Source organism: Xyrauchen texanus, chromosome 25 (assembly GCF_025860055.1).
Source record: "Xyrauchen texanus isolate HMW12.3.18 chromosome 25, RBS_HiC_50CHRs, whole genome shotgun sequence".
In the NCBI taxonomy this organism is placed as follows: Eukaryota; Metazoa; Chordata; class Actinopteri; order Cypriniformes; family Catostomidae; genus Xyrauchen; species Xyrauchen texanus.
The window spans coordinates 30,553,356-30,581,180 of record NC_068300.1 but is presented as its reverse complement, the minus strand read 5'-3'; the positions used below and the strand labels follow the sequence as shown (position 1 = coordinate 30,581,180).

The 27,825-nt window shown below is 37.8% G+C and overlaps 1 protein-coding gene across 3 annotated transcripts in view; it reads left to right on the top strand.

The window, feature by feature from the left end:
- foxp1a (forkhead box P1a) overlaps positions 1 to 27,825 on the top strand; it is a 61,732-nt gene that overhangs the window by 20,611 nt on the left and 13,296 nt on the right. The window contains exons 2-7 of one of the 3 annotated variants that reach the window (XM_052090776.1): positions 4,872 to 5,017; positions 9,379 to 9,477; positions 17,810 to 17,944; positions 20,072 to 20,161; positions 21,126 to 21,252; positions 21,566 to 21,728. In XM_052090776.1, coding sequence (XP_051946736.1) covers positions 4,872 to 5,017; positions 9,379 to 9,477; positions 17,810 to 17,944; positions 20,072 to 20,161; positions 21,126 to 21,252; positions 21,566 to 21,728 — 760 coding nt within the window. Of the gene's footprint in view, positions 1 to 4,871; positions 5,018 to 9,378; positions 9,478 to 9,975; positions 10,087 to 17,809; positions 17,945 to 20,071; positions 20,162 to 21,122; positions 21,253 to 21,565; positions 21,729 to 27,825 lie in introns of those variants that run through there. The other 2 variants (XM_052090775.1, XM_052090777.1) reach the window with 2 other exon arrangements.

Here is a 27,825-nt window from a genome sequence, read left to right as displayed (position 1 = left end):
GCACCAACAATCATGCCACAGTCCAAATCATTGAGATAAAATGTTTTCCCCATTCTGATGATTGATGTGATTTCATGAGTTTATGCACTGCACTGTTGCCATACGATTGGCTGATTATTAGATATTAGATAATCGCATGGATGATTGTTTGTACCAGATGGGCTGGTTTGAGTATTTCTGTAACTGCTGCTCTCCTGGGATTTTCATACACAACAGTCTCTAGAATTTACTCAGAATGGTGTCAGAAACATCCAGCGATGTGGATGGAAACGCTTTGTTGACGTCTTATCAACAGAGAATGGCCAGACTGGTTCAAACTGAAAAAGTCTACAGTAACTCAGATAACTTTGTAACTTTGTAGTACACCAGTGCAACCTCTTGCCAAGTTTAATTGCACTATTAGGAAAAATGGTTGCAAATCGCCTTTGATTCGATATCGCTTCATATGGGTACATTTGAGTTATAATGTCACATTTCCTTACTTATGAAAGACATTCTCTCCCAGCTAATGCTGTTAATTATACAGGGAACCTTCTAACATTACAAAAACTTACATTTTATTAGTTTTCCATAATTTTGGTCACATTTTGGCTTTTTGAAAATGAACATCCATGTATTCAATGTTAACACTTCACAATAAGGTTCCATTTGTTAACATTAGTTAACATGAAATAACAATGAACTATACTTATTAAGCATTTATTTATCATAATTAATGTTAATTTCTTAATTTACTAATACATTTTTAAAATCAAAAGTTGTATATATTAACATTAGTTAATGCACTATGAACTAACAATGAACAGTTGTATTTTTATAAACAAACATTAACAAAGGTTAATAAATGCTGTAACAAATATATTGTTAATTGTTTATTCGTGATAAATAATACATTTACTAATGTTAACAAATGGAACCTTATTGTATAGTGCCACCTATTCAAATAATTAATAAGATATTATATTTCATATATAAAAAATGTTGTTGCATGTTTGTTTAATAGCATAATTTGTACTATTAACACGTTTTTATTCTGATTTGTTGAACACCTGCCAAAACCGGTACTGTCTCTAACAAAAAAATGCATTTCTATAAAGAGCATCTATAGATGAACGCATGTTAACGAGAGAGACTCAAATGGCTCATTTGTGCCATGCATGATTAGATTTCAAATTAAAGTAAATTTGTATTTTTTATTGTTTATGATCGAGAACAGAAAGGGTATTAAACAAGTTTTTCAAAGACAAATGGGTCACCTGGATCTCGTCTTTGGACATGCATTACATGGAACAACTTTTACTATTAACATGCTGTGAAAGGATCTTGCTGCTGAATACTCCACTGCTATACTACACAATCACTGGCGAGTGAAATCTGAACATTTACCAGTCAACAGCCAGATACATTTTAGTCACAATGAGTGAAATGTGGTTGCTAATGTGAGTGGTTTAATCTCATTGTAGTAGAGTGGTGTGCATAGAGTAAAACATTGATCTTGGGATTTAAGAATCAATATCGAGATGAATATGAAGATCACGATGCATCGGAAAATCTACGTTTTACCAAACCCTAAATATGCCTTTCATGTGAAATGCATTTACGAAAAATATTCTTATTTGATACAAACAAGAAATGCAACCACACATTTAGCCCATATTAAATATTAATTCATTGCAATTAGGTAAAAACAAAAATACAAATGCTTTGTGTGTGTGTGTGTGTGTGTGTGTGTGTGTGTGTGTGTGTGTGTGTGTGTGTGTAGATGTACTTCAGCCACCACAGAAGACCAATTTTGACCCTGGTAAAACACTGACAAAGCACTCACTATTAACACTTTTCAGTACTTTTTTTGGGTACTTTTCACATGTTCTCTCCATTGTGTAAATGCATAATGTATATGAGAAGCATGGTATCTGTGGATTTTACATTTGATATTACACCAAATTTCTCTTTGTTGAATTAGTGACAAAATAGTTCACAATCAATACAGTCAAATGTAATTGTCCTATTGCTGTGATAACTCCACACCCCCTTTTCAACTTCAAAGCTTGTTTAATGGGTGTGACATTATTTCAGCTTTTAAACTTTTGATCTATTCATTTTAAAAAGGCCTAGACCAGTTTATCTGCTTAACTTACAATTGGAAATATAAATATGAAAGCAAATTTGTAAACTTCCCATGTATAGTATATCCTCTGTGCACTAATTGTTTTGTGGACCTAATCAACTTCAACTCTTTCACCAATTTGTAATGTGTCCTTGGTGAGTATCTGGTGTTATCGTCCTCTGTTGAACTAAAAAACTCTGCCAGCCGAAACAGACATCAGCTGTGTTAGCAGCACTAAATAACATGCACTAAAGTCCCACAAGCTCTGTTCTGGTTCACATTCATGTCAGGAGAGGGGTTGCTTGTTTGTCTAGAGATTGTCTTTGCTGTTTACTTTAGCTGTGTTGCTTTTTGAGCCGTTCCCCCGCCCTTTCCCATCTGTTTACATAAGGCCCTCCCTGTGTTATTATGGCACCTGCCAGATCTGCAGATCGTACCACCTGGTTAATGTTAAATGGCTCCAGAAGGAAGATGTGTTTGTTAATAAACACCAAGCCCAGGGACCCAGTGTTTACTGTAGTCATGGTGGCAATCAGTTATTTAACAAATATCAGCCCCTGCTTCCTTGTGTGGGAGAGTGTTTAACTATGTACAAACCGGTGAAAATTTGCAGCCAGTGAAATGAGAGCTTTGTAGGAGTGTTTGGGACTGAAAGAAGCAAGTTTTTATGAAGTTAAGTGTTCTTAATGTGATTAGGATTGGGTGAAAAGAAAATGTACTGTACTGTATTAATGACACTACAACTAACACTTGCCCACACAGCTACATTGTCCTAAATGGGTTATTTTAAGCTTTATGAAACACAAGGAGACCGGTTATACCAATTATCATAAGAACCTGCTTATCATAGTTGTGCATACATTAGTAACGTGTTTTCTTTAAGTTATTAAACCTGCATCAGCATCTCTGACACTGAAAGTGAGCCACAGTTAGTACTCTGGCCTTTCTCTTTACTGATTGTATCAGGCTGTGACTCGAGGAATGTTTTCTTTGTTCGTGTCAGTTTTTTGTAAACACACTGATGCGATCAGGCTGTTTCACACAGATGTTTGCCGACTTTAAGAAAGGAAGTAGCAGGATATTGATAGTTTAAACCAATTTCTGCCCATCCAAAAACTCCTTGGTCAAAGACAAGGTGCATAGAAGGTTCACTTCAGCCTAGGTACAATTTTTTGCAACAAATCTGCTGTTTGGCACAGCAAATACAGTTCTTTATTAGCAATGCCTATAAGGTTGCTTGATTTGGCAGTGACCTCCGTGTGGGCGGTGTATCGTACACAGCTACACTGAATATTCAGAATGGACAAGGATATCACTTTAGCGGTGAGTTTCTTTTTGCTTAAGTATCACAGAGTATAAAGTGCAGCTTTAAAAAGAGGCTGCTTGACAGTTCGATTTTTGCTGGTTTCACACACGCTCAATGTCCGCTCACCCACGGAATTTTGTTGCCTTAAAGAAGGCATGAAACGGAAGTTGTGACCGAACTTGCTTCCAAATTGTGACGTATTTCAGAGTGAAACAGCTTATCGAACAAGAAAAAAATTTAGGGTGGGGACTCTGCTGTTCATCGTTGTTGATTGGATTGTGAAAAGTGGGCGTTGCAGATCTGAATGAGAGTTTGCCGTCGACACACAGACATAAACACACACCCCTTCCACCATGCTACTCGAGTCAGTGCCGGTTACCTGGGAGCAATCTCAACACTGATAATAGCACATTGCGTTCTTTATTTACAAAGAGGGTGTAGCCGTTGAGAAACGAGCGAGTAAAAATCTAAATATTTCAATGTTTTGAATCAAAATACAGTAAATATAAAGGGGAAAAAACACTTATTCTTGCTGTACATTCCAAGATATCGGCATTTTAAAATATGAATGTACTCCATAGGCATCCGAGTCACATTGTATTCAGTAGTGATCACCTCAGCAATTCAAGCGTGAAATGTCTCCAACACAACCGTGAATTCGCCGTTATTCCTTCCTTGGTTATGGGCCAACAGGAAGTTTGGGGTAAGGAACGTGAGTTTTTTTACTGACTAACTCTTCAAACGTCAACAGAGAAGAGTCATTCATTTCACATCAGTCAGTCAAGTCAAAAGAGTTTAACTTGGGCCAGTAAGCAACAACCTCACAATGCCCTAGCAACCACCCAGAACACCCTAGTAACCATGTATAAGTGTGCTAAAATCCACTCAGAACTCTCAAGCAACCATATAAACGTAGAACTGGGGGCATAAATGTCATGAAAACAATGGCCCTAAAATTGGCTTAACTTTTTTAATAGGCAAAACATAATTTCTTATTTGTTTTTTGGATTTTGGAGTTAAAAGTGAACTTGTCAAATTTTGTGAGTCACCCTATTGTGCTGTTGTAAAACACTAGTTCTTTGTTAGCGTTGTAACTCCTTTTCTAAAGGCTTAATTTAAACTTGGCAGCAAAATTTTACTCTTATCTAAGACATCCATCAGTATGACTTGTTTTTGTGAGTGTGTGGCATTAAACATGTTTGTTGGCTTCATATGCTGCAAATTCTCTGAAGTGTTTGTTTATAATGCAGCTATTATATTTGTGAGTAGTACAAACAAAAATGTTTGTTTTGTGAAGTCAGTTCTACTGGCACGCATGTTTTGTCATGATCTAGTCTGTGTCTAGATCTATATCATGTGTACGGGGAAAAAGAAAGAAAAATGGTTTCCAAAGCATGACGGACACTTTTATGTGTCAGAAATAATGTGTTTTGCTGACAGTCTTATTTTGTATTTCAGGTTGTCGCACCGACATGCTGGAGTCCAAGACTGATCAAACAACCAATAGCAGTCCAGCTGGGCAGGAAGGTCAGAGCGCAGAGAGTGAGAAGAGAGAAAATAGGGAAACGTCTTCGTCACTCACAACCCAGATCCTGCAAACACAAGTGAGTGCGTTCAGTTTCTTTCTAACTCAAGCACATTACACTAGCAGTCAGCTCCAACACTTTCTCTCATCGGCCACAGAGAAACATGGAGGAACAAAAAACAACTCTGCATAGATTTATGCAGATAACCAATAGTTCCAAAACGTAACTATCTACACAGATGAATCAGTCTACCTCTATTTGGAAGTGTTTTTTTAATGTCAATATGCTTTTTCCTGCTCCAGCTTAATATTCCACTGTAAGTAATCCATTGAAAAGTGTAAATATTTTTCCTTTTTGGTGTTATCAAAACAACATCCCAACCAGCCTGACATGGCAACATTGGCTCAACAAATGGTCTTAAGTTTGTGACAGGATGACCTGTTTGGCCGAACAGTGGAAAATGGTGAGCGTGCTCATAAAAGCATTTTTTTGGATGTGCCCATTATGTGGCGATGCTAGTGGTGCACAAATGACTTGGCCTGTTTCACTTTTAAAGGCTGATATTTAGGAAGTGTTCCAGAAAAGACTTTCTCAAAGCAATTAAATTTTCATAGCTATGTCAACATTTGTTGCACAATAGCTTTGTTGCCCATTTGAAAGATTGAGCAATTGACGACACAGCCTTGTTTTAATGTGAGGATTAATCATTAATTTGAAATCATTGTCGTGTGTTTTCTGAGGTGAATCAGAAGCTCTATTGGGGCTTTTCCACTGCACGGTACAACTCGACTCAACTCAATTTTTGGGTTTTCCACTGTGGATGGTACCTGGTACCTGGTACCTGATAATTTTTTTTAGTACCACCTCGGTCGAGGTTCCAAGCGAGCCGAGCCATTACTAAATGTGATGTCAAAATCCTACAGATCACTGATTGGTCAGGGAGAATCGTCACTACCAGCGTCACTGGATTTCTGACACGTGACATCAACCCGCTAGTTTTAAAGTTAGAAACAGCAATAGCAGTATCATTTGTTCATGCGATTTTATGAATTGTGAAAAAATAAATGGCTGTGCACAAAACCACGGCGTGGTCAATAAACGAGGTGCAGACGGTCCACTCGTTATCGATGAGCGAATCGGTCTCTCAGGAAGTGTATCAGATGTTGGCCGCGCACGGCTACCACCGGACCTACCAACAGTGTAGGGAAAAGTAAAAAAAAATGAAGTGACTACAGAACTATAAAGGAAAAGTGGAAGTGGTTCGACCAAATGGACGCTATCTGAACCAGCGAGCAATGGGAGGGAGAGTGCCCTGGACTGGGGTTGATCCACGATGGAGGATGGTATGTTTTGTTATGTTAACTCTATACTCCGCTTGAAAGCTTCACTTTATTTAGTTGACCAGCTACTGGAGGCTTGCTGTTTCACTTGTGTAAAATCACCATGCAACAACTGCTTTATGCAGCACAATGAGCTAGTAGCTAACAGCTAATGGTCAGGTTATTGTTTTGGTCAGTTTGTGTCTTGTTTAAGATGATGTCATGGCAGTAGAGGCGGAGCATCTATGGCGATCAGCCTATAATCCCACCCACGTTGAGGTGGCACTAAACTGCAATGGAAATGCAAGCTCAGAAAAGTAAAGTGAGTAGAGTTGAGGCGAGTTGAACCGTAACGTGCAGTGGAAAATTGCCATATGTGAGCTCAGTTCCATTTCTCATCAATACTTTCACATTGTCACAAAGTCATTATGGAGCCAAAGCTTTTCTCTCCCTGTATCTGGTGTGCAAAAAAGACACGAACAGTCACTAAGAACCAGAGATTCATGCTGAGAGTACCCAAATGTTGTTCCAATGCTTCATGCTCAGATTCCAGATGTATTATATCACCGCACTTGCCCGCAGCCTTTGGAATATAGGCCAGACAGCTGTGGGTTCCATATAAAAAAAATAAAAAATAAAATAAAAAATCTGATCTTGTAAACACTCTCTTCTATATCATTTTCTTCTCCCAATGATTACTGTGACATGATCTGTCTGCTTTCCCTGACACGTTTCTATTTAAGTTTCCCATATCCGTTTGCTTGTCTCTCCACCCTTTTTTTGAATTGGGGAGTTCCACAGGGCCAGATGTTTGACCTTTCCGAGGTGTAAGAGGTCATATCTGAGAGGATGGTCCCAGCACTGTGGATATTTTTTGCATGCACTATTTGCATTAGTCTTTCCTTGATTCTATCTTGTGGGACTCACAATAGGGAAAGTAAGACAAAAGCAACCAAGGGAGAGCGATGTTCCTTTCAACAACATTTGAGTTTGACTGCTGTGTCGTTTATTTACTTTACGATGACTGTTTCCTGACGACTTTTTTGTGACTGTTGTTTTCCATTTCAAAAGTCCAGGTGTATTGAAATGCAGGGCTGGTTAAGATTCAAGGTTCCCACTGTCCTGTAGAACTTGAAATTTATGGTTTTCCCAGTCTGGGAGAAATAATGAAAATGTATGGACATTTCTATAGTGAATAGCTATTTATAGTCATTATATTTACATTGTGCTATGATCAGCTCAAATATTTTGTTGGCTAAAAATATATGTATATATATATTTTTCAGTGCAATTTCTATTAAATTACTTTTAAAAATACTTGTCTGACAGAAAAGACAGTCATTTTTTTTGGTCAAAATTTGTAGGAATACCAAATGAAGATTGTTCATAATTATCAGGAATTATCATTATGTTCTTCCATATGCATATTACCGTTTGATACTTTTCCAAGGAATGTGTGATAGGATCCTATCACAAATGGACTGCGGTTGTTGGTAGAGTCAACGGTTGAATCCTTCACAATACACTTGCATTACACAACGTGTGACTGTTCAGCTGGTTTTGATTTAAATAAAATAGCTGGCAATAGTAATAAACAAATAAAAAATTAAAATTCAGTCATCATTTACTCAACCTAATGTTGTTCAACACGAATATGACTTTCTTCTTTCCATTGAACACTAAAGGCTGTGATATACTTTCCAGAGAAGTTTTTCTTCGTTCAGAGGCAAAACGAAGTTCTAAACTGTCAAGCAATGGTATACTGTGTGCAAACATTCACACTCCCGCCACACTCCGGTGTTTAGAACAGAGGTGTTTAGAGGATCATTTAAATATGAGGATGCAACATGTAAAATGTACCTTACATGTAGTGGTTGACCGATATGATTTTTTTTTTATAACTATATTTACTAAATTTCACACAAACTTTGTAAAAAAAATTTAAATAAAAATCGATTACATTTGAAATGGTAGATAGCAGTTTCTTCAAAACGAACCGTGACTGGACATTTGCGTGTCTCAGTCGCTTCAAATGCAAAAATATATATGTATACAACTGTATAGTAACATTTTATCTTCTCTGAAATAATAATAATTAATTTATCACAAGCAAGACAGCTGTTGAATAAAAGATTGGCAAAAAAAAAAAAAAATCCAATGACATGTTAAAAAAGTTTTCACTTATTAAATGTTTTAAGAATTAATTGATGATTCATTTAAATTAAACTTTAAAACATGTTCTGGAATCGATACGTTGTGTAAAAAAAAATTATCTTTTAATTAAAACATTAACTGTTAAAAAGCGCTTCCTCCCAGCAGCTGACGTAAAGCGTGACGTAAGCGCCTCTGGTGAGTTTACGCAAGAATTCGGAAGTGGCGCTTATTTACAACAGAAGAACAAACATCACGCGATAGCTCGGCCATTTCAAAATGCATCAGAGCCATTGATGGGAAGCACTGATTTAAACTAAAAAAAAAAACTATTTTCATATCAACTTGTTTCTTTATATACACCTATCGATTCACTTCAGAAGACATTCATTGTTTGGCTGAAGTCGTGTGGATTACTTTTATGCTGCCTAAATGTGACTTTTAGACCATCAAAGTGCTGGCCCCCATGTCCTTCTATTATAAGGACCTGACAGAGCATTATCTTCTAAAAATCTTCATTTGTGTTCTGCTGATGAAAGACAGTCATACACATCTGGGATGGCATCAGGGTGAATAATGCGAGAATTCTAATTTTTGGGTGAACTATTCCTTTAAAGGAGATGTAAGGCAGAATGAGATCCTCTGTTTCCATTCACTTTCATTGTGTGGAAAGAAGATGCAATGAAAGTGAATGTGGTGACTGAGGCTAACACCCTGCCCAACATCTTGTGTTCCATAAAATAAAAAAAGTTATACGGGTTTGGATGGAATGAAACGGTGAATAAATGATAACTGAATTGACATTTTTTGGGTTAACAAAAACCTGGTTTTCATTTAATTGTTATCATTGGATCTAGATTGTGAAATGTGTTGCATGTTTGCCTCTTGATAAAACATGAATGTTCCTGGGAGAGCAAAAGCTGCTCAGAAACCAATCAGGTACTTGTTATTGTTTTTTGGCATCTTCAGGTGCTACAAGTTTCTCAACAACAACAACAGCAGCAGCAGCAACAGCAGCAGAGTGGGAAGAAGTCCCCGAAGAGCACAGAAAAGGAGGCAGACACGCAGGTAGAGCCATACCCCCCCTCCACCCGCTGCACTCACGGACACCTCCAGAGAACCATGTGGTTTACCCTATTACACAAACCCACTTGTTTATGCTGCCTTCAACCGATCATAAACAGATTGGACAGTGAGGGTGTGTTTTATTATATTGTTACAATGAAGGATTACAAGTCCACTTTTATTGTGTTTATCCTATTGTAAAACTAGTATTTTCTGTATCGGCGGTTAACAGATAAGCCTTTTTTACTGAGAAGAATTAGACAGCTTTATTGTTTTAGCAGTAAACAAACATACTCTATGCCACTCAGTGCACATCTGCCTTTATTTATTCATCATGAGTTGAATGCTTCTTACATTGCATGTGAAATAGGGGTGCAGATTGTCAATAGTTCAAGTCAACAATAGTTCACGGCACTATGGCAAGTGCAAGGAGGAGGGGTTACTGGCCTGAACCATGTGACTGGCTGATTGCAGCAGGTTTAAGCTCTTAGTGAGTGTGTTTATTGGTGGAACTGGTGAGTTGGTATGCAGGGTTTGGTAGTTGGAGGATACTGACATTTGCACCAGTCTGTCTTTCTGTGCAGCAGTTTTACCACCTATGGAGTTATCAAGGTTTGTGAGTATTGAGACAAGCTTGGCTAGCTGAGTCAGATGCAGATACATTGAGATGATGTTTGATTTGCATGTTCAGGTATTGAAAGTCTTAGATCTCGGTGTGTTTGGGTTAGTGTTTCAGGCAGTTTTCTTAGTGAGGTTTAAATTGTGGTATTCTCCAACTGCTGTTTAAGAACTTTCATTGTATTTCTAACCACAAATAATCTTTACTCGCTTTAAATAGTTTAAAAATTCTAAATCGGCACTATTCTCAGGTATGCAATTCTCTCTTTACGCTCATGCTTTTAACTTTTTTGTAACATATCATTGAATTAAAAAATAGTTAATGTTATGCTTCAAAGACGATTCTCTCCTAATTTAGTAGTTATTTGATAATTTCATTGTTTACATTTAGAAATGCATCATGTAGCTGAAGTGTTCTCCTTTTAGACCAGTTATGTCTGTCTGAATGACCCATCAAGCATTTAGCACACTCAAAGAGAAACATTGATTAATTAATATTTTTTTAAATACGTTTTCCCTTTTTCATGTCTTGTAGAGACCTTGACATCTGCACAGAATAGCACACTACTGCTAAACCTTCAAATAATCTCTTGAACTTTTTATGACTTTTATGACAGGTTTTGCCTGTAATTTATTTCTCTTTGTCTTATAAGAGCTGTGTTCACAGAACTGTGACTGTTTTCTTCTTTGAATTTTTGTATTATTATGTTTTTTTTTGCCCTTGTATTTTATATTTACCCAGATACACAGTGCAGGAAAGAATGCTATTTTTACTTTGGGCGGGGAACCAAACCAAAATTGTTCAAGGTATTGAAGGGGAATAACAACGGGCTGTATTTGTTTTTGGGCTGCTGAAGCCTGTTGATTTATGGCTTGTGTTTTCAGAAGCGATCGCTTGTTGACATGTACTCACTCATGGGGAGTTGGTTCTCTGACACACTGGCAAGAACAAGAACAATAACAACAACAAAACAATGTTTGGACTTGTCTGTTGTCATGGAGACAACACTCATTTGTGCCCGAGAGTGAATATTTACATTTATTCGCTGGTATGTTTGTGTTAGTAAAAAGTTCCTGGTTGAAACTCCACGCCTTGTAGTTTGTCTTTTTTTGACAAGCAAAATGGCAAATATCTCATTTTTTGTTATTTTTGTATTTTATTTTGTATTTATTTATTTGAAATAAATTACTCACTATCATGTCATTCAAAACCATCATGTCAGTTTTAATGAACGTTCATACTGCTCTTTTCCATACAGTAAAGGTGAATGAGGCAGATAAAAAAAATTGCATAAAAGCACCTTCAAAGTGGTCCGTATGACTATCATATGGCTAGAGAAGACTTTTAATATCAATACATGTTTTATCTATGGAAAAGACTAAAATTGTAGCAGGGAGGGAATTTATTTTCTAAAAACAGTTTTGCATTCTCTCTCAATATGTTTTGTGTTCCTTCACAGTTATTTTGGGATTTAATAGATTATTAATAGAAAGTTAATAGATTTATTACAAAAATAACCATGGCACAGTAACCATAAACTATGGTGTTTTTTGTAAAATGTAGAATTTATGATGAAAAACCGTGAAGTGTTTTATTTAAATGTGCCGATATATATATATATATATATATATATATATATATATATATATATATATATATATATATATATATGTATGTACATATATATATATATATATATATATATATATATATTAGGGCTGTCGAGTTAACTCGTTAATAACGCGCGATTAATTATACAAAAAATAACACGTTAAAATTATTAACGCTTTAATCGCATGCTTGTAGTACCACCTGTATACTCCTGAGGGCAGTAAGTGAAATTTCAGCTGTGTGAGCAACACAGTTTATACAGTGAAGAAAACAACACATATGCGTTACTAAGGGTTCAAATGCGAACTAAGGGATCTCCATATGTGTTTAAAGATTGAGTATTAAACTATATTTAACTTAACACAGTGACCTAAACATTTTATTTTTATGACGCAACACACCTGAGACGCGATACAAGCATGTCTGACGCAGGTCCTATGGTAGGGTGACCCAGTCCCGAAATTGGGAGCTTTGTTCCACGTCCCAAAATCAGTGTCCACATTTCAATTTTGTCTGTATAAAGTTTTATCTTTATTATTATTTCGGCATCATTTTATTGCATCATCCTTTAATTACAAAATCACTATAAAAAATTGTTAATAAGAAAACTCTGAACAGCGCAGCCTTTTTTTTCTTGCCAGAGCGGGAAAACACTGGAAAAAAAACTGCAACAGAATAATGGGTCTATCCGGAGCTCCCTAGAAGAAAAAGTGTCTTTGTTCGTATAATAAAGAATTTGAGAAAATATACACATGTTTAAAACCAGTTACAGATGACCCTAAAAAAGGACAGTGCAGGGTACGCCACCGAATTTTCACGGACAGCTCTGCTGAAGCAGTTCAGTTCCCCAAACATGACAGCTCTGATATCTTTGGCTTTGAGCATTCCTGTCACCAACGCGTTTGTGAAGAGGGTGTTTTCACTGATGACCGCTGCGTGGACAGAGACAAGGAACTGAGCATCTGTGGACCTCATCAAAAGTGAACTCCTGGTGAAAGTGAACACCTACACCTGCCAGGAGTTCTACAGTCATAATGAATGAGAAGGCCCTACTCGAAACAGCCAGATCATACAAAAAAAATTTAATTCAAGATGCACTGAATCCGGTATGAACTCATTTAATCTTTCTAGTCTAAATGTGCTTTTTAACGATTAGATTATTATTTTCACTTCATTATATTTACATTGAGTAGGTCTGTGCTGTTAAAATGACTTAATGCCAAACTGAGTGACGTTCACAGCGCTGTCATTAACATTTAACATCACTGTAAAAATACATCTAATATAAAATCAATATTTATTCACCTAGTACAATAATAGTAAGTTATCTCTCCCTCGTGTCCCGCATTGTCCCGCAAAATCAGGTCTGCTGACCTGCAACAGAGCAATAGCCAGGTGGTCACCCTATTGTATGGTCTTTACCTCACAAATATTTAATTACCAACCAGGTTAAGGAGGTGTCCTTTAAACTGTTACACCGTTTTTACCCAGTCAATCTTTATTTAAGAAACATGCTCCCTGAAATAGATCTACTTTGCTCCTTCTGTAATGCTGTAGATAAATCTGCCCCTAATTTTTTTGGGAATGTGCCCAAGCAGTAGTATTTTGGAGAATTTTTTAAAAATATATTATTTAAATACTCTTTGTACCTCCAACAACTCAAAGCATTGAAACGCATTGCACTATGTAATGAATATAATGTCTTTGCATTATTGTAATTGTAATTTTTTTATATTTAAAGATAACTGTGTAATTATTTCATCATTATGTATTGAATTATTGTTATATGAGAGGCTTTCTCAGCAAATATTTGTATATGCGATTAATTAATCGGGACACCGTGTAATTAATTTGATTAAAATTTTTAATCGATTGACAGCCCTAATAAATATAAATATATATATATATATATATATATATATATATATATATATATATATACTGAGCAAAAAAAAGAAACGTCCTCTCACTTTCAACTGCTTTTATTTTCAACAAACTTAGCATGTGTACATTTTTGTATGAATATAAAAAGATTCAACAACTACGACATAAACTGAACAAGTTTCACAGACGTGTGACTAGCAGAAATGGAATAATGTGTCAAAATCGAAAGTAACAGACAATATCTGGTGCGGCAACCAGCTGCATTAAGTACTGCAGTTCATCTCCTCCTCATGGACTGCACCAGATTTACCAGTTCTTGATGTTAGATGTTACCCCACTCTTCCACGAAGGCACTTGCAAGTTCCCGGACATTTCTGGGGGGAATGGCCCTAGCCCTCACCCTCCGATCCAGCAGGTCCCAGACATGCTCAATGGGATTGAGATCTGGGCTCTTCGCTGGCCATGGCAGAACACTGACATTCCTGTCTTGCAGGAAATCACGCACAGAACGAGCAGTATGGCTGGTGGCATTGACATGTCACGATGAGCCTGCAGGAAGGGTACCACATGAGGGAGGAGGATTTCTTCCCTGTAACGCACAGCATTGAGATTGCTTGAAATGACAACAAGCTCAGTCCGATGATGTTGTGACACCACCCCAGACCATAACGGACCCTCAACCTCCAAATCGATCCCTCTCCAGAGTAGGGATGCACCGATACCACTTTTTGTCTTCCGATTCCTTTGATTTTTGCAAAATCAGTTTAGAATATCTTTACATTATTGGGTGTACTCTTTAATATGTAAAGAAACACAAACCTCTAACTACACATTATTTCAAATATAAATGTATAGCTTATTAAGAAAAACTTTAACTAGAATACTGGATAATGTAGCAGCAAAATTAACAGTAATTCCAGTATAAGTCATCAGTGGAAAAGAAGCTGTTTTTTTTTTTTTTTTTTGGTGCAAATTGTTTTCAACTTGTATCTGGACTTAAAAGGATTCGGATCTCTATTCTGTTCAATTTAGTTGTAAGACGTCAGCTCACTTTTCATTCACAGTTATTTTTTGGAACCCATTCAAATGAAATATTATTATCATTTGTAAACAAATGCTAATAATAATAATATATATTATAGTAGTTATATTTAGAAATATATCTCAATCATGCACCTTTAACTTTTTAAACCCTCAAGCTTATATTTCGACATTCTAAACTCTCCAGGAAGTCTTATAAGTGTGTCTGTTTGTAAGCAAGTTCACAGTAGTTAAATTAGCTCCTTATTAAAATTCTGGTAAAAAAATATATAAAAAAACAAGCACCTCCTGTGCCATTCTAAATGCATATTATAAATGAACCGAACCTTTGAGCACCTACATCTGAGATGTTATTCGTGAGTAGCGCTCAAATATTGCGCACCGCATAAAGGCTAAAAATAGCAACAAGTGTGTGTGTGTGTGTGTGTGTAAACAGAGCAGTGCCATTCAATGACACGCTGGAGCTGCACATGCATTTTATACATTTATTCTTAAACGCAGCCTTCGCAGAGCTATCGCACATCTTCAAGTAGCATAAAATGTGTCATATGAACTACTTTCATTGGGTTTTAATGGTTCTTTTATGTCATTTTGTTTTTTAGCTTGACTGTAACGAACATGAATAATACACAGTATCAGGTTTGGATCGGGCTCGTCGGACCGATACCCGATCCGTCTAAAAGCTTCGTTATCAGAGCCAATACCGATCCAGGTATCGGATCGGTGCATCCCTACTCCAGAGGGGTGGGATGCTGTGGCTGCTTTGCGCAGCAACACCTGAACTTCGTGCGCAATGGCGTCTGCCTGCCATGGATTGTGAACTACTTTGTGTCACGTTCGGAATGGCAGGAACTTTAGAAAACTATTTCAATTCCTTAAATCTAAGAATGGACAAAACCCGCTGTCTTTCTTTGTGACCAGAAAATAAGTGGAAAAGAATCCCCTGGGATGAACTTGGGGGTTGACAAGTTCTATGGCTCCTTTGTGCAGCAACACCTTAACTTCATGCACAATGGCGTCTAATTGGTGTGGATCGTGAACTACTGTGGATGTGGGTAGACAGCGAAACCGTATACGATAGCTTCTTGAGAGGGTAATCAGTAGCCACTGATTTGTTGTTATTAATCCCCAATACCATACCACGTCAGCGCGCATTTCTGTGCTTGTCTACATAGATGTGGTGGGGGTATTGGTGTCACATATGAGACTATTGCCCTTGTAGTATGATCTGGCAGGAGGAGGTGGAGGTTGTGGTCTCCAATGGTGAAAATGAGGAGGCTTAAATGTAGGTTTTGCACCAACATTCTGATTGAGCAACAGGGGTCGCTGTAGGTGCCCTGGGGCTGAAGCTGTCACTACATGATGGGAAAGAGTCTCTGAGCCCGAAACATGCCAATCCAAAGCTGTGCAAGTTAATTTACATTCATCAGATGGTGTTGCACATAGGGAGGAGTGCAATGCAACATGCATGTGCGCCAAATAATTAGAAACATGACCAAGACATGCTATAGAGTTGTATGTCTGTGACAGCAGTTCATCTGTGCCTCTGCACTCGATATTGGTGCAGCGCACATTCTCACAGTGTGCCTCACCAGGACACACGATGAGCGCCACAACACTGTGTTCTACAGGTGGCATGCTGCTAAGACCGACTGCCTCCGGGTCCTGCATCACATCCAGTGTGCCGGCCAGTTGATCAGGTCATTTGGCCTTTGATGAACTCTGTAATGCAGACATCAATACAGATGTAAAATCATGGCACTGAGGCATCATAAAGGAGGCTCTTTGTGCATGATGCAGAAAAAACACTCCGAGCCCACTACTTGTTTTGGTTTGGGGGCGGTTTGAGTGCTCCTAAACCACACTTCCTGGTCGCTAGCGGCGCTTCATAGAGAAAACCACTCGTAATCCAATCCGTAAACACTGTGATGAAACACAAAATATCGGCACAATCGATTCCATCACGTGAGAATGAAGAAGAGATCGAGCTGACATGTTAGGGGGTTTTATAGCTAAAGGCATGTCTTGCGTCAAGGGGTGACAACATTCTAATTCGATTCTTGGTCAAAGCGCAAGAGCTTCTCACTAGTGCTTTCAGTACTGCCTCTGGTCTGGAATAAAAGAAAATAGAACTCGCACCATGGCATCTCTACTCTATATACACACACACACACACTTTGTAGAAAGACCTGTGTGTGTGTGTGTGTGTGTGTGTGTAACAGTTGTTATTGTTCTCTCATTGCTGCAGTATCTCAGTGCAGCAGTATGTTTATAGGAGACTGAAAACAGTCTTCTTTACTGGAAATTTGTGTTTGTTTGTGTTGCACAGACTTAATTAAAATGCAATCTCCAGTTTTGTTTTTACAGTTGCTGTGTACCCCAGTAGATGGATTATTTATACGAATCCCTAAATGTGACTTTAATTATTCTGTTTATGTTTATTGTAAACATCTTAAGCAGTGAGTGCGTGAGTGTATGCATGTGTGTGTTTTTGGCTTGAGCTGGGTAATTGCTTGTGGCCAAGTGAAGCATGGGCTAAGTTATTGTGTATCCAGTGCATTTACATTTAAAACCCTCGCCGACTGTGGTGTTTTTGTTTATCTGTTTTTGTTTGTAGAGTTTTTAATTTCAGTGTTTGAGCTGCCTTCAACAAATGAATAATGTTTTTGTCTTTTAATCTTTTTTTAGTTTATGGGAAGATTATACATTAGATAACTGAAATGAGTGCTTTTAGGAAAAGTTTTTCAAATTGCAGAGTTTTATTGAGGACCGCAAGCCTTGTTGTTTTTTAAAGTTGTTTGTGTATTTGTTTACACAGACTTGTTGATGTTGACCGTTGAAGCCCCAAAGACTTGGAAACTATTCCCTGAAAGTCTAAACAATAAAATCTACAAAGAGGTCTTGCATAGACTTCAGTATCTCTTTCAAAGCTGTTCACTTATTTTCAAAGTGTTTGCTGTCTTCGTTCATGGACTCTTTGATTGGCGTTTTACATCATGGGTTGAGCAAGGCCAATAAATTTGTCTTCCAGCTGCTTGACATGTTGTCCTTCAAACAATCAGTCATATACAAAAAGCAGATTTAATAAATGGTGTATACACAAGACCCCACTGTAAAATAAATAGCTAACATTGAGTTGTGTGTGTGTGTGTGTGTGTGTGTGTGTGTGTGTGTGTGTAGGTGCCTGTGTCTGTGGGGATGATAACTCAGATGATCACTCCTCAGCAGATGCAGCAGATCCTCCAGCAGCAGGTCTTGTGTCCCCAACAGCTCCAACTGTTACTGCAACAGCAACAGGCCCTCATGTTACAGCAGGTACACATATACACAAAAAATGTGTCCGATAAGAATATTTATGACAGTATAGCCTCCTAGGGCTGCTCGATTATGGCAAAAATCATAATTTCAGTTATTTTGGTCAATATTGAGATCATGGTTACTCATTGACTTTTGAAAAATCTTGCATTTATTGATCTTTTAAAAAACTTTTTAACAGTGGATTGCCTTGACCTTGAAATGTAAACTGCACTGTGTTGGGGAGGAGGCTATTGTCATATGATACGTATTATATGTCACATGTGGTAGTCAAATAAATGAAAGCCTCCATCACCATAATTTACACCAGGGGTGATCACACTTCTATGGAATGAGATCTACTTTTTCATCATGTTATTTCAGCAAGATCTAACATTGTACAATATAGGCTATACATTATCACAATACCAAAATGTCAGTAGTTGCTAGTGAAATTGGAGTATTCTCAAGACCAACAACAAATAAAAACACTAATATGTTAATTATGGAAGAATGATTTCAAGTTCTTAATAATTATTCAAGACTAGTAAACAGTCGGTAATAAAATAACAATAAAAAACAGCAATGAATAGAAATAGATTAAAAATATTAAAGTTTTTATCAGCAGTAGGCCATCAAGCATTCAAGTAAACATTCAGAATGAAATGCAACATAAAACTACTACTGGTCTTCACTGTATGAATATCTCACCAAGATGGGCATTTTGGTGGAATTTTTAAATATATTTGACCATTCAGGTGCACTTTAGCATGAGAATTTTGGAATACACTCATGTTCATCACACATATGCCACCTGTCAATCAAACAGGGAGCAGCTGTTATTAATCACGCAATTATAAAATGACATGCTCTGGATTACTTTTAGCAGCAAAATAAGAATATGAACTTTCTAATAAGTGACACAGACCTAAGCTATCACAAATATAGCCAGTTATTTTGTTTCGTTTTAATCAGTCTGCTTGTCCGGTTGGGCAAGTAAATTACCTTTCACTTGCCCCTTCAAAAATCCACTTGTCGTGGACAAGCGTTGATGTCGAGCCCTGATTAAATATTGTATTCAACATTCTCTGATAGCAATTTTTTCTTATGTGGTATAGCTCCATATATATTATTTTGGAAAACAAGTCAAAGACTAATCAAAAACATATTTGTTTTGGTGTGTAATGGGCTAAGACTACACTCTCTCACTTTAAAAAAATTTTTTTCTTCTTAATAGAGCTGTGTATTGCTGATTTTCTTCATGATAAGATGCACACACCGTAAACGTGATGTATATTATGATTCACTATGTTGCGAGCCATCATGTTATAATCTAGCTGCAGGGAAACATGCACGAATGATGCGCATTCCCTGAGTGTGCATCAGCTGGGAGAAGATGCAATCTCTTCCCCGGTTACTTCACGCAACTCATAGACGTGGTGCTTACTGCATAGAGAAATGCAAGTTTCGGAGTTTATTTTCATAACCCACTTTCTTATTATTTGAACTTTAATAAAGTATGCTTTAAAGATATAACGCAGGTGTGTTTCATTGCGAAACGGAATGCGGCACAATAATCATTTTATCTCGATTATCTTGTTTTCATAATCGTTGGAAGCCAAAATCGTAATTGAAAATCAAATTTGATTAATCGCCCAGCCCTATAGTCTCCAGATTTTGATGGAAAGTGATTCAAAAACTTTTTGATGTCCTTTTTCAAGAAAACATTTTGAAAAATAACTAATTATTAAAATAATACTTAATCTTTTTATATCAACTTTGCATGGTTATTCAATCCAAGCCAAAAATGAGGCTTCTCTCTTTTTAGTTGAACATTAGCATTTTCTTTGATTCTGATACAAACCGCTTCATCATGCATTTATTTTTTGATTTAGCCTTCCATTGGATACTGGAAACCTATTTGGTGACTCAGTTTCACACAAAATTAATAATTCATCTAAAAAATTCCAATTTAAATGCATTTAAAACAAAATGTACTTTCAACTACTAAACTGAATATTTCTCTTACGAGAAGTCACTTTCACACTTGTGCTTGTGTTGTGTAAACACCCTTAGGTGGATGGCGTGCCTTGTTTTCTCCCTGTATCTGGTGTTAAATGTTTTGTGTTCTCCCTTTTTTTTTCTCAGCAACATCTCCAGGAGTTCTATAAGAAGCAGCAAGAGGAACTCCACCTACAGCTTCTGCAGCAACAGCATGTTGGAAAAGCCAGTAAAGAGGTAATGGCATCACAATGAAACCTACAAAGAACATCAGAGCTGTATAGGAACCTGTCACGCTTCCTCAGCAATTCATGCATGATTGCTCTGTTATGTAGCAGGCTTTTCCCAAGCCATGTTTCTGTCATTTGACCTCTGTATGGATATTAGGAACAGTAGTGAGTAATTCGACCCTGGCCACAAGAAAAGATGATGATTAGCATTAGAGAATGAGTGCTTGTAGTTGCTGCTAGTCCAATGTAGAGTTATAATGGACTGTATAAGTGTTTATTGCGTAAACTAGGGATGTGCGATTCTTCCCTATCTCACTTGCGGCAAGCAGGAAAATATCCTCTCGCTAGTCAAGCAAACTCGGCAAATGAAATCCCTTTGGTGGTGTTGCGGGAATCGGATTTCCAAACGTTTGAAAGTCCCTATGGATGTTTTTACATTTGAGGCTTTAAATCTGCGCATGCTTGTATGGTATTTTTTCGCTGAGCAGCCTTTAAGCGCAGGATAGCCTCCTCAGGTAGACATGTTCATTTTGCTCATCAAAAATGTATGCTTTTGAGTAAGCAGCCTAGAAAATTGTTTTAGGCTAGCTGATCAGGGATGAAGGCTATTTTCAACAAGGTGCCTACTGCTTAACGGGTTAAACTATCTTTTATTCTGTGTGCACATCATGTTTAGAATACATTAGGTTTATTTTAGGCTACATCACATGCCTATTTTTTTTATCCTATAGCAATTTAAAAAAAACATTTTTACATCGTAACTGTTATTGGTTAACGTTCTTTCCGGAATTTAGCGTCAGATTAGGAATATATTAAGTATTTTAGATGAGTCCGTTTGGTTATTTAATGTGGTCGTCACTCTCGTAAATAACCAAACTGTGTGTAAGAATGTTACTGTATTTAGCACTCTAAAACAGGACTGGCAACTGTATTTTGAGTGATAAGTGACTGTCTCTCTCTGTCCTCAGCAGCAGATGATGGCTCAGCAGATGACCATCCAACAACAGTTACTCTCTGTTCAACAGCAGCACCTGCTAAACCTGCAGAGACAGGGCCTGCTCTCTATCCCGTCGGCACTTACCAACACACTGTCTCAAGGTAAGAACACCTCGCTGTTGCTCAACATGATAGAGCAGTACAAGACTAATGAAAGCTTGCCATCAACAAATACGTCTGGAGGTCACCGAATCACTGCGCTGTTGGTTCCAGAATCCAACTGTATCAGGTGGATCATATGAAATTTATTATAATCTGTAATTTGATGACATGTGCACACAGTTGATTCAGAAGTGGATGCTGTTAGATGAGAGCTTTTTTTAATCCCAGAAATCGCACGAGCTTCATGTTTCTGTAGAAAAAGAGATCTGATTAGTTCTCAAGTGATCTAACGATAGCACTGTCTCTCTGACAGGCCTGATTCCTCCTGAGCTTCAGCAGCTGTGGAAAGAGACCGCAGACGCAAGACAGGAGGAGAAGAATAGAGGAGACAAGTCTCCTTCCCCCAAAACCCAGATCATCAACCACCACTCCAGCACTAACGGACATCAAGTGCCTCGACCCGGCCGGAGAGAAAGGTACTGCATCATCCTTTTTAATTAATCACATTTTTGAGATGGTATTTTCTTATAAGGAAAACAAGTAGTTGCCATTTAAGATTTACAAAACGGTGTTTTGTGTGAATATTAGCTGCATGCTGCTTTCTGTGGTCTTGAAATGTTGAAGCCAAGTATTTAGAGGAATTTTTCTACACCATCTTCATCTCCCTTAAAATGATCATGAATATTTGCTGACCAGTCGAGCTGTGAAAGGTTTGGTATTTCTAAAAAAATGTCTGATGTCTTAAGAGGGTGCAGATGTCTTCATTGCCATGTGTAAGGCATCAGTCTGTGTCGATGTGTGCCCTGCAGGCCTTTGTTCACACACACTCACAAACACCCACGTACTCACATGAACAAACCCGTGCCTTCATGTTTGCTGAGAGCTAAACCTGTTTTTCTGTATGTTCCCAAAGCTTGTTTGTCAAAAGCATTTTCCCCACCAGCTATGGGAACCAACAGATTTATTTGTAACATTGTGTGTTCAGCTTCATAACATTCTGCTCATGGTGTCTTTTGTATAATCGTCATTATTTGATTCATAAAAGCAGAGATAATTGGTCATAGAATTCAAGGTGAGTTAGTGCAGGTGTTTTATTACATGTAAAGTATCAAAAGTTCCCATGGTAAGGGCTCCCATGGTGTATATATATATATATATATATATATATATATATATATATATATATATGTATGTATATATCTCACAAAAGTGAGTACACCCCTCACATTTTTGTAAATATTTGATTATATCTTTTCATGTCACAACACTGAAGAAATGACACTTTGCTACAATGTAAAGTGGTGAGTGTACAGCTTGTATAACAGTGTAAATTTGCCTCAAAATAACTCAACACACAGCCATTAATGTCTAAACCGCTGGCAACAAAAGTCAGTACACCCTAAGTGAAAACGTCCAAATTGGGCCCAATTAGCCATTTTCCCTCCCAGGTGTCATGTGTTACAAGGAGACTCATTAGTGTTGCAAGGTCTCAGGTGTGAATGGGGAGCAGGTGTGTTAAATTTGGTGTCATCACTCTCACACTCCCTCATACTGGTCACTGGAAGTTCAACATGGCATCTCATGGCAAAGAACTCTCTGAGGATCTGAAAAAAAGAATTGTTGCTCTACATAAAGATGGCCTAGGCTATAAGAAGATTGCCAAGACCCTGACACTGAGCTGCAGCACGTGGCCAAGACCATACAGTGATTTAACAGGACAGGTTCCACTCAGAACAGTCATGCCATGGTCGACCAAAGAAGTTGAGTGCACGTGCTCGGCATCATATCCAGTGATTGTCTTTGGAAAATAGACATATGAGTGCTGCCAGCATTGCTGCAGAGGTTGAAGGGGTGGGGTGTCAGCCTGTCAGTGCTCAGACCATACGCCACACACTGCGTCAAATTGGTCTGCATGGCTGTCGTCCCAGAAAGAAGCCTTTTCTAAAGACGATGCACAAGAAAGCCCGCAAACAGTTTGCTGAAGACAAGCAGACTAAGGACATGGATTACTGGAACCATGTCCTGTGGTCTGATGAGACCAAAATAAACTTATTTGGTTCAGATGGTGTCAAGCGTGTGTGGCGGAAACCAGGTGAGGAGTACAAAGACAAGTGTGTCTTGCCTACAGTCAAGCATGGTGGTGGGAGTGTCATGGTCTGGGGCTGCATGAGTGCTGCCGGCACAGGGGAGCTACAGTTCATTGAGGGAACCATGAATGCCAACATGTAATGTGACATACTGAAGCAGAGCATGATCCCCACCCTTCGGAGACTGGGCTGCAGGGCAGTATTCCAGCATGATAACGACCCCAAACACACCTCCAAGACGACCACTGCCTTGCTAAAGAAGCTGAGGGTGAAGGTGATGGACTGGCCAAGCATGTCTCCAGACCAAAACACTATTGAGCATCTGTGGGGCATCCTCAAATGGAAGGTGGAGGAGCACAAGGTCTCTAACATCCACCAGCTCCATGATGTTGTCATGGAGGATTGGAAGAGTACTCCAGTGGCAACCTGTGAAGCTCTGGTGAACTCCATGCCCAAGAGGGTTAAAGCAGTGATGGAAAATAATGGTGGCCACACAAAATATTGACACTTTGGGCCCAATTTGGACATTTTCACTTAGGGGTGTACTCACTTTTGTTACCAGCAGTTTAGACATTAATGGCTGTGTGTTGAGTTATTTTGAGGGGACAGCAAATTTACACTGTTATACAAGCTGTACACTCACTACTTTACATTGAAGCAAAGTGTCATTTCTTCAGTGTTGTGACATGAAAAGATATAATCAAATATTTACAAAACTGTGAGGGGTGTACTCACTTTTGTGAAATACTGTATATAATATGTATATATGTATATGTATCTATATATACACACATAATATATTAATCTTGATTAAATGCACATTTTGAAACTGCTCAAATGTGACAACATATATTCTTCTTTTCTTGTCAAAATGCATTTAATTCCATCTTGGGAAAGAAAACAAAACAATATAATGCTTAATTAACTTTTTCTAACCAAAGCCTTCCACAGTATAAAGATAGAAATGCACTAAAATAGCACAAATTCAAGTAACAGTAATTGTTTCCCCAAAGTCTAAGTGGGACTTTGACTAATTGAAAGAACTAGTCCCCACATAGGTTGCATATTCATTGCAATTGGTATTAAATCTCTTAACCTACTGAAGCTCATTCCTTCCCACCCACGGGCCTGATGTCACTTTGCTTGATTCGTTCACATTTACTTTATAGTCTACTGTCCAAATATGTTAATAATCTTGACAAATTATATGGTTAAAAAACTATAACTTTTACGCAATGTTGCCATTGAACAGCACAGTGAACTTGTCACACAATTGTGATTGCTCCTCGAATGCAGCGGACCAGCAGCCTTCTGGTTGCCATCCCTAAACCTCAACCACTACACCACACCACCCAATGAATAGTAGGTGCCATTGTGTCCCAGTGTTGCAGGAATATGTCTTTACTGTCAGCAGAGCCATCTCTTGGTGCACCAGTGATTGTTTGTGTGATATTAGTGGTGGGTGAGCATTCAAGGACTGTGGTCAGTTTCATGTGTCATGTAAACTCCTGCCCGCCAGAGAGACGCCTGGAACTAAAACCTTAAGTGCTGCCACTGGCACCAGAGAACAAACCCTTTACCTCTTCCAGAAGACCACAACATGTGGGCATTGTCTCTCTCTCTCTCTCTCCTTAGCTTACTGAGTGACACGCAAATACATTCACATGCTGAAGTAAGAGACGAAATGTAATCAATCCTTTAAAATCTCTCCTTCTTTATCCTTGTACAACTGTTACGTTTTTCCCTAGTTCCTGTTAGACAAGCTTTTTACATTTCAGCTGGAATCTTCAGAGCCTGTCTGCAAGAACGAACAGTTCATTGCACGTGTTTGTTTTATTGTGTCTCCGTGCAAGTTTATTTGATTGTTAAGTATGTTGTAAGAAAGAAAAAACAAAGTCTGTTTTAATTTGTGGTGTGTGAGTCATCTGGTAAGGTTGAGGTTGTGTTCCAGTGCACAAAGAGAAAGATGCCTGTTGTGGATGCTCTCTCTCTTTGTTTTGGAATCTCCTGGTAGAGATGCACAGCCCTCACTATGAGGCGAGAAAGGAAGGGGTCATGGGTCAAAGGACATAACCTCTGTTGATCCCAAACAAATGAAGCTTTCTTGGCATTTTTTTCTTGGCAAGTACAAAAGTAATCACTTACTCAAACAGTCCACTGTTTGGAACAAAGTCCTAAACATGTTCAGCCACATTCTCTGCCAGCTGTCGATGAAAGAATAGAGCTTTATCATCTTCCTGTAGACATCACAGATTTTTCCAAATGCTGGAAAGATTGCTCAGGGACAAATTCATTTACTGCAGTTTTATTGTGGTTGGAATGGGGAGAGTAGACAGCAAAGGGTCACAGTGAGCACATTTACATGCACATTATTTTTTTTATTTAGGTCTGTCACTGTTTTGGTTAAGCCTTTATTCTGTGTTCTATTTTATTTATTTTTTTAATCCTTTTTTATCTTTATTTATATAGCACTTTTCATGCATAAAATCCATTCAAATTGCTTTACATAAAAATTATATTGTCAAATATCAACAGCAACTTCACATTCAATAAAACAACATGTGCAGATGAAGGACAAACATTATAATAAAAGTAATCATCTACAACACATAATACAAAAATACTAAAACATATAGAATACAATTGAGTAAAAACACAATTCAGAGTAACTAAAATGCCAGAGTAAAAATATACGTTTTTAACTTTCTTTTAAAAATATTAAGTGTTCTAGCTTCCCTAATATCTAATGGTAGTGTGTTCCAAAATTTGGCACATTATTTGCAATGTCGGCTTCACCAATTTACTTTTGTCTGAAACTGGGAACGTCCAATAAATAAATCTAGTGGAATGTACCTCAGTACAATGTAATAGGCATATTCCAAATAAACTATGACATGAACATTATTATTAAACATACTGAAGATGCTTGCCTTGACCATTTATTATGCTCCATTTATAGTATAAAAGAATCTGGTAAACATTACAATAAGGTTTTGCAATTAGGTTTTATTTGTTAACAGTAGTTAATCCATTAGGTATCATTAACTTAAAAAAAAAAAAACTTGACTGCATAAATCCATCTTGGTCAGTGTTATTTATAAAAATACTATTGTTAATTGTTTGTTCATAATGCATTAACTGATGTATATGTTACATATACATTTTTTGTACATCAAAAGTTGTATAGTATATCTATAAATGAACATGAAGTGCTGTGAAAGTGTTATTAGTTAGGCTAACACTTAATCTTACTCTAAACTGTTACCAAAAGTCTCCTCACTCAAAAGTCTCCTGTTTCTTCTATTGCTCGAAAACAAAAATGCTATTCTTCTATTTGATGTGTGCAAATATGAATGAATAAAGCATTTAATTGGATATTCCGAATAAGGTGTTTACATGACAAAGATTTCTGATTAAAACAAGCATATTCCATTTGCTAAGATTTATAGAAACTAAAACCGTTTCTAAATCTGGGTTCGGCAATCAGATTAATGCATTTACATGATGCATACATAATCAGAATATGACCAAATTTGAAGTAATATTGAAATATTCTTGTACAGTGCATTCAGAACATATTCAGACTCCTTCGTTTTTTCACATTTTATGTTGCAGCCTTATGCTAAAATACTTGAAGAAATTTTTTTTCACATCAATCTACACTCCATACCCCATAATGACAAAGACAATATCACATTGACTAAAGTATTCATACCCTTAACTCAGTACTTGGTTGAAGAACCTTTGGCAGCGATTACAGCCTCAAGTCTTTTTGGGTATGATGCGGCAATCTTTGCAAACCTGAATTTGGGGATCTTCCTTTCTTCTCTGCAGATCCTCTCATGCTCTGTCAGGTTGGATGGGGTCTGTCGGTGAACAGCCATTTTCAGGTCTCTCCATCGATTGGGTCAAGGCTCTGGCTGGACTACTTGAGGACACTTACAAAGACATCCTTAAGCCACTTTTGCAATGTCTTTGCATTGTCCTGTTGGAAGGTGAACCTTCCGTGCAGTCTGAGTTCCTGCGTGCTCTGGACCAGGTTTTCATTAAAGATATCTCTGTATTTTGCTGCATTCAGGAAAATACAGAAGGCGTTTTTTTATGTATCTTGCACTGAGGAGAGGCTTCCATCTGGCTACTCTGCCACAAAGCCCAGATAGATGGAGTGATGCAGTGATGGTTTCCTTCTGCAAGTTTCTCCCATCTCCACACATGATCTGTGGAGCTCAACCAACGTGTTCTTGGTCACCTCTCATACTAAAGCCTTTATCACCCGATTGCTGAGTTTGGCTGGACGCCAGCACTAGGATGAGTACTGGTTGTTCCAAACCTCTTCCATTTAAGAATTGTGGAGGCCACTGTGGCCTTGGGAACCTTAACCTTCGGTGTAGCCAACATTTTTTTGTAGCCTTCCCCAAATCTGTGCCTCGACACTATCCTGTCTCTGAGCTCTGCAGGCAGTTCCTTTAACCTCATGGCTTGGTTT